At 41.1% G+C, this 13,543-nt stretch overlaps 2 protein-coding genes across 2 annotated transcripts; both read right to left on the bottom strand.

The window, feature by feature from the left end:
• Window positions 1–394: 394 nt before the first annotated feature.
• LOC115815583 (transmembrane protein 263) lies at window positions 395–2,798 on the bottom strand. The gene is made up of 3 exons (XM_030778547.1): window positions 2,558–2,798; window positions 1,609–1,690; window positions 395–1,272 (listed from the first exon to the last, which is right to left on the bottom strand). Exons 1-3 carry the CDS (start codon window positions 2,564–2,566, stop codon window positions 986–988), a joined length of 378 nt encoding a protein of 125 aa, XP_030634407.1. The 5' UTR covers window positions 2,567–2,798; the 3' UTR covers window positions 395–985.
• A 2,205-nt stretch (window positions 2,799–5,003) lies between these two features.
• cry4 (cryptochrome circadian regulator 4) lies at window positions 5,004–13,543 on the bottom strand. The gene is made up of 11 exons (XM_030778546.1): window positions 13,532–13,543; window positions 9,199–9,623; window positions 8,890–9,006; window positions 7,567–7,717; window positions 7,185–7,325; window positions 6,905–7,075; window positions 6,630–6,770; window positions 6,181–6,332; window positions 5,929–6,026; window positions 5,604–5,714; window positions 5,004–5,316 (listed from the first exon to the last, which is right to left on the bottom strand). Exons 2-11 carry the CDS (start codon window positions 9,609–9,611, stop codon window positions 5,123–5,125), a joined length of 1,689 nt encoding a protein of 562 aa, XP_030634406.1. The 5' UTR covers window positions 9,612–9,623; window positions 13,532–13,543; the 3' UTR covers window positions 5,004–5,122.

Here is a 13,543-nt window from a genome sequence, read left to right as displayed (position 1 = left end):
GGCAAATTCAATTTCCCATATGGCTTTATTAATCTGGAAGGAAGTCTTAAAGTTGGGATGCACGCTGCAAGATTTTCAGAACAGCTACATCTCTAATAAAGATTAAAAAGGTCAAAAAAGGTCAAAAACCTACATTTTTGCATTGAAGTGCAGTAATCCAATAGAGATGCTTATGTACAAAAGCTAAAAAGAGATCATCTGGGGCAGATCCAAGAAACTAGCCCTCAAAAATAAATATTTTTGGGTGCAGCAACAGTCACCTCCAAGTTCATGTGTATGTTAGCCAAGTAAATGACTGGAAACAAATATTGTGACAATAACTAACCTCAGTCAATACATTAACATTTTAATCTGACACAAGGGCCAAGTTATTGGAGTGGATGAAATGCTTTGACACACAATCGGCAAGTAAACAGTCTTTACCAAATGCTTTCTGCAGTTCTATATGATGGAGCAATGTAAAAGTTAAGGGGTTTAATTCAAGGCAATGATTTTGTCAGGGTTCACTCAAATTCTACCCACGAATTGTCTTCACATGCTGTGGTTTAAAAAACAAATAAACAAACAAAAAAACAGCACAAAACCACTCAGCTTATGAGAACACATCACACTGAATGACCCAGCTTGTGTGCCCTGACTCAGACTTCCCTCTTTCTCAAGCCCTGAAGGACAGGAAAATATAACCACACAAAACACACACACACACAGAGAAAGGGGTAACACCAAAAGGAGCCTCTAAGGAATCCAAAAAAACCCAAAACAACCCCCCCCCCCAAAAAAAACAAAAGACAAACGAAAAAAACTGCCAAGATGCAAGTAGAAGTACCATACTGTAACTTCATGTCAGTATAGTTAATGATCATCCTCACTAGTTTTATGGCTCAGGGGCAACTCATGTATGTGTGTCCTCTTCCATGGTTATTACTGTTACGGTCAACATCCTCCTCTTCGTCATCATCATCATCAAGATCGCTGCCATCCTCCTTCACTCTGCCTTGTCCTTTCTCTTTGCTGTAAACGGGACTTTGCTGGCGACTGTTGACCCCACTGTGGACACGCCACCAGCCACAGCGGACACGCCACCTTTCACGAGACCCACGCCAACCGAGGGCACGGAGCTCACGGCAGATTTGGTTACCTCCAGGCTTTTCCCTCCCAGCCAGGCTACACCTCCCACAGTGGCACCTACTACTCCCTTGGTGACATTAAAGAGGCCCCCAGTGACACGCCAGATGACACCTGGTTGGGCTACAGGGTGTTCTTTCCCATCATCTGAAAAACACATACACAGTGATTAACATACACTGGTGATTGACAACCACTTATTCCCCTTTGAATACCCCCACACGCAACACCTGCATTAATATTCAGACCTGTTCACAAGCCCAAATACACATACTTCATTCTCGGTGGACAGACATATAAACAGGCAAATCCCCCGACTCCTACAGTGCTTCTAAAATAGCGACTGGCAACATTTCACTTCGGATTGCACTATTCCTTCTGGGTTTAAGGTCTCAACAGACCAGCTTCTTATTCTTTCAAAATGTCTGCAATACCCCCAGAGTGCGTTATGAAAACGATATGTCGAAGTAGGTGCCTCGTTACCTCCAACAGGCTCGGTCTCTTCGTGCTCAGAGTCTTTGTGCTCAAAACTGCCGCCTCCTAGTTGCACTTCAGAGTTCACGTTCTAAACAAATAAATAAATAAGAACAATTTATTTGTATCGCAAATTTAAGGACGTTCGCAAATATAATCAAAACTGACGTGTAATCAGAAGGTAATGATTTTTTGCCATGTCCTGCTCTAAAAAGGTCTGAGCATTGAGTTCAGATAATTTGTTGCCACGTTGCCTAAGGGACTTTCAAGGATTTAAATGGTGCGAACACAAAAATAAAAACTATTGTCTCAGCGACACAAATACTGCGGGATGTGGTATCTTAAATGTTACCCCATGAAATTAAATTATATACTAGACCTTTCGTTTGGACCATCATCTGACTCCAAGCTTACAAGGCTATAGACACAGTGTGTTTTTCCAGATGTGCTCCAAAAACAATATGCCAAGCTATCGCGAAATTGTTTACTTAGGTATTCTTTAAGACACTTCTTAAGATCATCAATTCACAATTAAAGTTCGTTCAAAATCGCTCTGCTTCTAGCTTTCAAAAGCTTTAAGACATGTATAATCATTTCACAACCATTTCATTAAAAATCGTTCTTTGTCTGGCTTTCAATATGTTCAACAGTTGTGCTCATTGGGCTTCCAAGCAACTTTAGTGATGAAACTATTTTTAAAACTCTCACGACCCAAAAGGGACCCCAAAACATACTTTCTACTACCTTCGTAAGTCATTAAACGAAAACCCTGATTGTAAATAAAGTAATGTCGTTATTATCCGTCGTTATGATGCAGGAACATTCTCGTTTGTTCAACTGTATGCTTTTGAGTGAAAGGACGCACTTTGCACACGGTCACAAATTATCGTCATTGCATATACCGCATCAAAAACAGAGAGAGTCCGCAACTAATGCGTTAAAGTCGCAAATGTTTTACCTTAACCATTGTTTCCAGTATTTTCTGGTGCCCGAACGGTTTAGTAGCCTAGTCCTGCTCCGAACGCTTGTTTGGGGAAAAGCGCACCTGAAACAAATGATTGGTGCGCGTTTCACCTTGGGAAATCTCCTCCGTATCAGAGTTTGTTTCAGCACATTACAAAAAAGAAACTGACAGTTACCGAGTGAATGTAATCTTAACAACTTCTTAACAGCGTTGAGGTACCAACTCCTCACGAAAGTCTCCGAAACTTTTTTTTTTTTGGTTCTTTCAGTATATGCTTCGCGCTGCCTACGTGGCGTTGCCTTTGCAGCGTTTTCTCTCCCAACCCGGATCTTGCGTCACCTGCGAGAGGATCGGATCTATTCGTTATAAACCATCCTTAGTCGCCTGAAATAAACTACAAAACAAAATCACGTGTTAATCTTGTTTCTGTCTTCTGTACTGTCATCTGCACAAAACCTTTGGGATTATAGTTACAGTTTGTGTTAACTATGAGTTTTACAGTTAACAGTTTTACACGATAACTACAGGGTTTGATAACCTTCGACGGCAGTTTATCGTCTGTGGTTGAACTCGCGATAGGAATGCCCTTGCGCTATACCGTTATAAACGAGAGAAATTAATCAGTTCGAACAGAATACCAGAAATGAGGAATGTTTGTCTAGATCCACACTATTATGGAGGCAGAAAAGATAAAGGTGGAGTGAATTTTTGGATCTACTCAAGGACAACAAAATTCAATAAATAGTCTGACCACTATTAAGGTTACAGCATTTGCACGAATTTTATTCAGTAATACATCTTAAAATGACTAGCATTTACCACAGAAGTGTTGTTCATTTAGAACAATGTAACATGCTTGATGTTTCACTCAATGGGACATCCGAATTTCTACCCTCGTAGAGACATTAGCTTATCAGCCAGGTTCTCAGTTACCACAATAAGCTCTGGTGTGTCACGGGCACTTGACAGCTCACTGTCACTCTGATACCAAGATGAGAAACAGAGGGGATACAGAGGAGGTCTATTAAAGCCGACTCATGCAGACCCACTGGTTACAGAAGCCTTTTCATGGTAAGTGCTTACCTAATGCGTTTAAAATTGTTTACACAGTGTAATGGATACCCATAAATCATTGTCATAAGATAAATAGTCTAATTCGCACAACCATGCAGCTTTATTTCACACCATTATATAATTGGCTCATTAATGAAGTCCTGACAGCCAGGTGGGAAGAAGTGTTTTCTATCCCCTAAGATCTGAGAATGAATTTTTGTTATTTATTTTTCAAGCATTTTGTTTTGAACACATTCAGATTTCTGCCAGTGGATTCCTACTTTCCAACTGAAGACAGAAAAGTATATTTCTTAGATTTTGCTGTTTTACACTCCTTCTCCATGTGAGCTACTCACATAAAACTGTCATTTGATCCTTTATGGTATAATATTAACGTTACTTCATGAGTCAAACATATGTCTTGCTTTTACAAATGACAAGCAGAGGTAGACTGTTTTTGGGCTTTCAAGAAACAATAAAGCACCGTACTATTAAAAAAAAATAACTTTTTGTTTGGATTAACCTGGACAAACCCACTGATTGAAGCCTCATTGGATAGGAACTCTTACCTTATTAAACAGTACAACTGTTGTTTTGTTGTTCTTAGGTTTTCATCATTATCGAAACAAACACAAAACGAAACAACAATTGTAAGTCAGGTAAACTGGGAAAAAACAAAATGCAAAAAAGTCATACACTAACATATATGTACAATATCCAATTTTCACGGTGAAAACCCTGTGTAAATGGTAAGTTAGAATTAGGAAGCACTGTATTACTTGTAACATTGTGAGAACTGTCAGTGTGCTTTAAAAAAAACACTGTCACAGCAATATCTAGAGAGAAAGACTGTAAACATGGTTGAAAACTTCACTGAGGTTTAGAAATGCTTTGTCCTGCTACATGCTAAACACAATCCTGAAATTAGGGGCCACTAAAGTCAGTCCTGGTGTATACAGTGGCCTTTGTTGCAACTTGAAATCATTTATAATAATCCCCTGTTTTAGGGGTGCTTTCATCTGGTTTTCCAAATCTCAATCTGTAGATGACTGAAAGACGAACTCGACTACCTGCATACTGAGTAGGGTCCAGAATGACATTGGACAGCTTTCCTTGGGAAGACTCTTGAAGAAAAGTGACTTTGCAGAATGACACACTTGTCTAGAACTGGGAGTTGACTTATATAAATTTATCTTTTTATGAAAACTTCACATTTGTCAAATCCTGGTTCTAGACAAGTATGTCATTCTGCAAAGTCAATATTGACAATTCGAAAACAAAACTTGCGCTCTAAACATAAAGTTGCATCTACAATTTCAAGCTGTATTCCACTGTATGTCTTTAGTCCTTGTCTGTTTAACAGTAAAAAGGAATGGGGAAAAAAAAGAGAACCTGCGATGAGCTTATAAGGTTGTAGACCATGAACTGTTTCCTTAAATGAGGTTTGTTGAGCTGACTGCTTTCTGTTCTTTGGGTGATACCACTGGGTAAGCACCGGAGGTGGGTTTACATGACCTCCCCGCTGATTTCAGTCAGGCGAGGTGTTTCAGTGGTCCAGCTGCAGGGCTGGGCCTGGTGGTCCTTCTCAGAGCTGAAGCGTTTGGTTGTACCATTCACTCTGTGCTCACCAGTTCCATCTGCCAGGCCATCGTCCTGGAAATCTCGTTTTAGTCCAATTTCCATTGGATCATCTGCTACATCTGAGAAGAAGGTACATGGAACACCATATGTTTGAGTGTGTTTATAGGGACAAAGAGTGGTAGTGTCCCAGAAGAATAATCTTATGTATATTTCTTATGTCATGGAAAAACCTTACAAGGCTTTCCCCATGGCAGATCCTTCAACGTTTTCATTACATTTTAAAATAATTGTCCCTTTTCTTCTGACAGGCAGCTACATGTTATTGGCAAATACTTCTCTGCAAAACTTTGTGGAATGTTACTCTCTGCATAACTCTACATGGTCTGTATGAATGTTTGTGTCTGACCTCTAGTGAGCTCAGCTGTGCTTTCCTGCTCACAGCGCACTTGTTTCATCAGGGTAAGGTTCCTCTGGCTAACCTCCACGTGATCCACCATGGGCAAAGGATAGTCCTTACCTGGACCAAAACCACAGACATACACGCCGTGTCACAGACAAATAAAAATGTCGTATGGCAATACAGTTAAAACTGTTATCTAATCATCCATAATATCTATTTATTTTAAAACATTAAATAGTATATTTATTAATTAATCTGTCTAGCCCTTTGATTTACAAGGTATGAAATGAGTAGAAATTATTTGGGATTAGACTGAAGAGTTATGCCATACCAATTATGCAGCCTGCTTTAAGCTGGACTTCTTCTGGGGCTGTCCAGGGCTCATAAATGTATTTGGAAGGTAGGTTTTTCAGCACTGGCAAATATTTCCTGTCAAGACAACAAAGACTTCAGCTTTACCAGAAAACACACAGATTCATCGTCTAAATATGGAACTTCTACATCATAATGTTTAGAGCACATGCAAAAACCCACAAAAAACTTATCAGCAAAATGTCTTGCATTACTGTTACGAAATCACTACCTGATATACTGGCCATCGGGGTCTGTGCGACGGCCAAACCGCACAGGGCAGAATATTCTTGTGTACTGGTGGAAGAAAGCACTTGCAGAAAGCCACATCCAGTTTCCTGCGTTTACACTGTAATCGGCATCCAGCAGGTACTCCTCAAACACCTGCACACATAGCACCTGACACTCACCACACCGTCGTCCACTACACAGCAAGTACTGTAACCAGGCCATAGCACCTTCAGGCATATAAGCCAAGAAAATGTCAGGGTTTTTTGTTTGCTTTTTATGAAAAAAACAATTAATGATATATTATTTCCCTTGTACAGTTTACAGGCTACCGTGAACAGTTTAACAGGCAGAGGAGTATGACTGAGATCTCCATTTAATCTAATCACAATTACTGGCTCCATCCGTTTTCACATCCTGCTTATTCATTAAACAGAACCTCTTTTGAAGTACCTTCATGCCCTCCTCCCAGCTGATCCACAGGTCTCCACGGGTCAGGAAACAGGCCACAGCATGTCTGGCCAAGTGATGGATCCAGCCCTCTTTCCTCAGCTGGGTCATAATGGCGTCGATCCAGGGGAAGCCTGTTTGCGCCTAGGGGAACAACAGACATAGGGTGTTTTTAAAGAGGGTTTTTACCAGCACACCACATTCATGTTATTACATTGCGGCTGGGAATCTGGCCGGAGACTGAGATACTTACTGTTGGATATACCAGAGGCACTTACCATCCTCCACTTCTGAAGAGACTCCGGGTCCTCATACCAACCAATCTGCAGACAGATGGGATTCCCCTCCATCTTTGTGAAGTTTGGTGTGGCAGAAGCCACAGTGTAGAAAAATTCTCTCCATAGCACCTGGCCCTGCAAGGACACTGGAGGCAGGGAGTGGTTCTTTGACTTCTCGGGGAGAGAAGAAGAAGGAGAGGATTTCCCTTTGGTTAGTCGAACGAGCGAGTCGCTTCAAACCAGAGTGTAGAACAATGTCTGTTATAAGAGTCTCACTGACCTGTGCATAGATTTTGCTTAGTCGATGGTAGAACGTTCGGACAGACAGGCATCCAAGACTGAGATACGGACTGAGCCCGGTGGTGCTGGGCAACAGGGAGTTTGGAATGGTGCGCGGTTTGGAGAAGTTGGCCACCCAGCCCTCAATCACATTAAATGGAAATAATTATGCAGTATAACAAAACATCAGGGGAAAAAAAAATCAACATCAATACAGAGAAAATAGTCCATTCCTAAACAGGCCGATTTTAACATTGAATGCTAATACATCATATTCCTTGGAATCATCTGCATTCAACATTCATCGGCTATCACTCACACGGTAAGAAAACAGATGAAGGAATGAAAACATAACGCATGGATTACATTATTTTGCTCTGTACCTGACTCTCAAAATGTTTCTCCAGTCTCTTTAGAGCATGACTCTCTCCCCCAGGCCAAAGCACCTCATACTCCACTTCAATCCCCAACTCAGAGAGACTGGGCACTCTGTATTCTGCCTCATGTTCTTCATCTAAGGGAGTACGGCACTTCCTAGGGAACACATGGTTAATAACTGTCGTCAACAGTGTCCATATAAGATTGATGTGAAATGTTGTGTAAAACGCACTTTGGAAAAAAAGACGTGTGTTCACAATATGGCAAACAACAGTTAAGCCTCTGATCTGATAAAAAGCATGCGCAGTCGGAAAACAAGTCTTTCATTTTTGCTGAGCTAGAAACTGTGAGATCCTATCACTAGTCTATCTAACAGCTGTCCTGGCAAAAAGTACACCTGCACACAGTAAGCAGGCAAAGTAGTAATCACAAATATAAATTCAGACAAATAAACACACTCTCACAATCACACTCTCAGAGGGTAAAGGCACGCTCCTGACGCGGAGCTAACACAGCAGATGCAGTAATGTTTCAGATACGTACAGCAGAACTTAATCTGCTTGGTACGTTCAAGGTGAAGACTTGCTCCACACAAAGGAAAATATCCAAGCCTACTTCTGAGCTGGCAAATCAGTCACGCAAAATTTTAATTAGGAACAGTTTGATTTCTCGTGACAGAGGAACAACATGGCAAAGAATAAGAATGTGTCAAAGAAAAGTCTCTTAAGTATGTCAACTCTGTTTTATTTTGGGCCTCTTCTCAAAAGTGAAGAATTTTCATTTACAGTTTCCAATCTCAAAAAACAATGCAGAAATCCCATCACGATATCATAGTATTATTGTAGGTGTGGGTCTCTGTTCTTTTAAAAAGGACATGCTAACTCCTCCAAACAGACAGATTTATTTAGTAGCATGGCCCCTTTAAAACCATCAGACATGAAATAGAATGACTAGAACCAACCAACTCACCATCTTCCCATCTATGAAAAACATCACATACAATGTTTTCTTGTTTTCCTGTGTATTTAGCCTAGCTCCCACTAGCTGCCCTGCCCCCTGCTTGTCTCTGAGTCGCACAAACACACCATTTAGCCAACACAAGCAGCTTGCCAATTGAGAGGAGCATCCGCTCACTCACAGACACAAATACACGCAATGCAGCCATTTGAAAGCAACACTTTCTTCTGGCCAAATCCTGGGTGTTAATATGATGACATTTTAGCTGAACAGATACATGTGAAACGACAGAACTGAAAACGGCCTTAATTATTACTAATTTATCACAGCTCATGAAATCCAACGTAGGGGGAATCTAAAAATGTTCTTACTCAAAGTCCTGAGCAGTAATCTCTCTGGCAGGTTTGTCAGGCTCTCCCAGGAGTGAAAGGATGTGGAGAAATTTCTTGTAAGTGAGAGGTGGTTCACCGCCATTTGCTTTGACAACCCTGAAGGAGGAGATTTATTGACATAAGATGAAAGCGATGGCCTATGCTTGTACAACCCCAATAATACGGGTATGGCTTTACCATACAGACTCATAAACACATTTTTACATTGTCATAACATATAGTCTAAATAATGCGTCTAAATAATGGTAGAGCATGATTCACTAATCTAGGGTATCAACAGTAACATACCTTTTAATGTCATACAGTGTGTGGGCCACACAGGAGTGTATGGTGAGCCCCAGCTCCTGGGCCAAAATGTGTAACTCTCCATCCAGTTGGACGTAGTGTGGCTCGACCTCTGTATCAAAGCTTAGCTGGGTGATGGCCCAACGTTTCACCAGTTTCCTCAGCACGTCCTGGTAGGATCCCTGTAGCACGTGAAGACGGGAGCCTCTAGCCTTCAGACTTCTGTGCAGGTCCTCCAGACTCTGCAGCATAAATCGCCAGCGGAGAGACCCAGTAGCCATGGCTCCTTCCACGAAGGCTCGGTCCAACACAAACACAGGATACACGGCCACCGAGGACTCCAGCGCCGCCACTAGAGACGGGTTGTCATGGAGGCGCAGGCCCTTGCGGAACAGGTGGATGGTGCGGTGTGTCATGATGATACACCTCTCTCCTGCTCTCACCTCAGAGTTGACTAAGAGAACCAGAAAAAGGCGAAAAATAATTACAATATCAGTTTGAAAATACGCATGATCTTTTCTGGGTTAAACAATGAGGGACAAACTGAGTAGAGACCAAACAATGAATAAACAGACAGTGGTCTGTTGGAACACGACACGAGTAATTCTGTTTCAAATGACCACGACCTAAAACTCAAAAGACGTTATGCGACACTCTTTGATATAAGCCGCTAAGAACTTGAACTTGATGCGAGGCATTTGCAAATCTTGATTGAAATACAGGTGCATCTGACCTCATTTTCAGCCTCTAGGTTGAATAACCATAATAACATACACACAGACTATCAATTCGCCGGGGCACTTATACATGTGCTAACGAACGGCAAGGAACGACATCGAGGAGGTGGTTTCTGAATACGGAATGCTGTCTCCTAAAGGATTATACCGAGTTTAATCTAAAAAGCACGCGCTCGGTGCCACATAGCAATGGTCAGTTCTGCATTAGACAAGAACACCGCAACTAACTTTCCATTTGTTACGGTGTCGAATGGTCGTTTATCGTCAAATATCTTTTTAAAAACTATAATGTTGTCTGCTCACCTCCTGCGGGAACGAGGCCGCTCTTAACCTCCCGGGTAACGTCGATTCTGTTAGATATTCTTGGAGTGCAGCTATCGCCGCAATGGAGCCTAGTTGCTACACTTAAAACGCTATCCCACCATATAGTTTCATAAAAGGCCAAACATTATGCAGTCGCCATACCAAAATAATTCGAGTTCACGGCCGTTCCTAAATAACGCCCCTCGCGAGTGCCTCATTGGATACCTATAGCTAGACTACTAAAACACTATTGGACAGAATAATCAGAGAGCGCGTCAATTATACATAAAGTCGCTTTTTCATTGGAGTAAATAGAAACACAGGAATATAAACAATTTAGGGTCACGTCTACAGTCAGTAATTTTAGTATGTTCCTCATAATTATGAGTGACAAGAAATATAATGTTGAATAACTGATTTACCCGCCCTGTTTTGAAGTTCACCAAACCGTAAAATGTACACAACATACACATAGTGATTTAAACAAAAACGTTTTGTCTTGTGCTACTTTTCGCACGTACGAAATAGTGGTAAATAACATAAGAGCTGAGAGAAGTGTGGAAGAGAGGGCATTTTAATAAACGACAGAAGCCTCTGTTGGGAAACGTGACAGTGGAAGTAGGTCAGATGCAGAGCGGAGAATGTAGGTCAAATCGCGCCACCTAGAGTTGGAGTTGATCTTCACTGTATAGAATGCCATCTAATCCAGTCAACCTACGAATCACGTTGTTGGGTTGATTCCTGAGCCGCCTTTGTGTTCTGAGCTGCAGGCAAGAATGGTAAAGTTACAGAGATTACCTAGATTTGCAGTTGCAGGTCACATGGAAAAAAAATATCAGGTGTTCTCCAAACAGGAACAGCAGTACAAGAATCAACACACATCCTTCAATCCCGTTACATTACTATACAATTACATCTACCACCCCCCGCCTAAATAAATGAATAAATAGCCTAAATAAATGAAAAATAAAACGCGAAAAGGAAAACACACCTGGCATGCTCTCGTGAATTTTAAAAAAGTTGAATTTTTTTTACTATTTAATGAGGAGCTGAAACAAAAGGAAAAGAAAAGGCAAAGCTTTTTAAGAGCTAAGTAATATCAATTACTCTAATGCTAGTGTGCCTCTGCAACATGAAATGCATTACTCTTATTTGATGGACTAGTATGGCCAGCACCTCTGGTGCACAATTCTATTATTCGGTACACCTGTATATTTAATATCTAGTCAGAGGACACCCACCCACATAAATGTAATATATTAGATCATAGCTATAGTCGATCAGTATATAAACGTACAAAGTACCTCAGCCTTATGTTTTGATTTTGCTGTGGTCATATACTTTAATAACTTGAGATGGTTCCTTCCTCTGTGCCACAGAAGAAGAATCATACCGTATAATTTAAAAGGGAGGAGCTGTGTAAGATAACCTTTGTTTCTTTGTATTACTACTTCTGCTACTAATAATGATATAAGTTTGTTTCTTTATATTCTTCACAGAATCATGATTACTAAATGCCATTGTAATTTCAGAGCAGAAATGTCTATACAGTGTGTTTTGGGTAGGGCGCAGAGGCAAGAGAGTTTCCAGCGTGATGGGTAAATGTCAGTAGGGTAAAGTACGGGGTAACTGCCTATTGTGACTTCAGTGAACATTTTTTTTTGGTTCATTAGCTAACTTTCAGTTCTCGTCTCGTGAGTGATTGCTATCAATGATTGCACTACATCTACTTATATAGTTATACTATGAGCTCAGGCAACATATCCACGCCCCCCCCCCCCCCCAACTTTCTACCCAGAAAAGCGGGAAATTTTTATAATACACTGAGAATGACTTACAGACTGAAAACAGTCCAACTACAGTCCTGTTGTTAACTCTGTAGAACATGGCTCCTGTAGACAAACAACTTAGTTTTCAGTCCCCATCCCTCGAGAGTGACACACAAAAACTCTGTTCTCTGCTCTAACCCCTTTTCAGGACAAGTGCATCCAAAAAAAGAGGAGAGTGATGTGATGTACCTCACGGTCCAAGTGTTCACTGGATGGTGGTGTTTGTACAGTTTGTAAACTGTGTTTCCCAATCTCACAGCATTTATTGTGCAGCTACAAAAGTTCACACGTGGCCCTCAACATTGGATTTCCCGCTCAGCCCTTACTGAGGACCAGTTCAAGAGAACTGGGACAAGAAAATATACTCCTCTTTGGCCTCTAAAATCTGCTCCTACGCCTTTCCCTGGCACATCCAACAGTTTGGCTAAGCATGTATAGCTCTGAATGCAAAAAAATCCACTAATTAAGAGCCAGTCCTCTATAACACAGCTAGAGGGCGCCATTTCCCACTAGCGAGTGTGGATCACTAGAGCACTGATGTTGTTACAACAAAGATATGGAGAGCATGCTCAGTTCATATTTGAGTGTTGTCAACAGTCACAAAACTATATAGGCTTCAAAACCACGGTTCCACCTGGATATGGTTTCAGCTGCCGAAGGCGAGTCAGCTTGAATTTTGGAGGAGTAAATGCCCTTCTTATTGAATAAAGGAGCGTAAAGAATAGATGGAAGAAAGAGAAAGCCAGCAGGGCTTTTATTCCCATGACTTTTGTTGTCCTAAAGAAAGGGCAAAGATTCTATTCTATACTAGGCTTGTATGTCCTCAGCCGATACCTCAGACAAAACAATAAGGTCACAGACAAAATAATGTCTCACTCACCAGTGAAGTGAATGGTCCACTTTAGTCATTCTCCATTTTTCCTGAGCACAGAAGGTCTCTCAGGTCTGTGTATCAGTGTATAACCAATGAATATTTCACAGTCAGACAGTGCCTGACATGTTTTCATTTACAAACAGTTCTGACCCCATTAAGAAATATGGGGTTGAGATTTTTTTTTTTGCCTATTGTAGATGATCATCTCTGTTCTCTCTCCTGAGAGCAAGCAGTGCAAGACAAAGCAGTGGTAACAGCACACCTGGGTCTCAAAATAAATCTGGTAAAGAACTTCCTCGTACTCACTCAAGAAATAGATTTTCTGGGTCTCATGATAAATCCTGTTTCAATTTGTGCTACATTATCAGAAGGGCAAGTCAAGTCACCTTGCCAATGCTTTTCTTTGTTCTAAAGAGGACATTTGCTTTCTTTTAGAACTTCAACTGAACTGGCTTCAACTCTAGCAGTTAATCAGGACTGTAAGGTTTTTTAGTGTTCGGTCACAGCCCTGAAACGCTTTCTGTGTCTTCTCCACAGTTATCAGGGAATAGAGAGTCCTAACCTAGACTATCTGTCAGATTTGGGAGAGATACACGAAAGCTACT

This window comes from Chanos chanos, chromosome 6, assembly GCF_902362185.1.
Source record: "Chanos chanos chromosome 6, fChaCha1.1, whole genome shotgun sequence".
NCBI classification, from domain to species: Eukaryota; Metazoa; Chordata; class Actinopteri; order Gonorynchiformes; family Chanidae; genus Chanos; species Chanos chanos.
The sequence above is the reverse complement of the archived record's forward strand: the minus strand, read 5'-3'. Positions and strand labels throughout refer to the sequence as shown.

Bases quoted from the DNA above. Each gene is read 5' to 3' on its own strand.
- LOC115815583 (XM_030778547.1), bottom strand. The intron at 1,273-1,608 runs GTAACGAGGCAC...TGTGTTTTTCAG, and splicing joins AGAGACCGAGCCTGTTGGAG to ATGATGGGAAAGAACACCCT.
- cry4 (XM_030778546.1), bottom strand. From the start codon at position 9,611: ATGACACACCGCACCATCCACCTGTTCCGCAAGGGCCTGCGCCTCCAT. The intron at 7,718-8,889 runs GTAAGAACATTT...TGTGTTCCCTAG, and splicing joins ATTACTGCTCAGGACTTTGA to GAAGTGCCGTACTCCCTTAG. The intron at 5,715-5,928 runs GTATGGCATAAC...GTTTTGGTCCAG, and splicing joins TAAAGCAGGCTGCATAATTG to GTAAGGACTATCCTTTGCCC.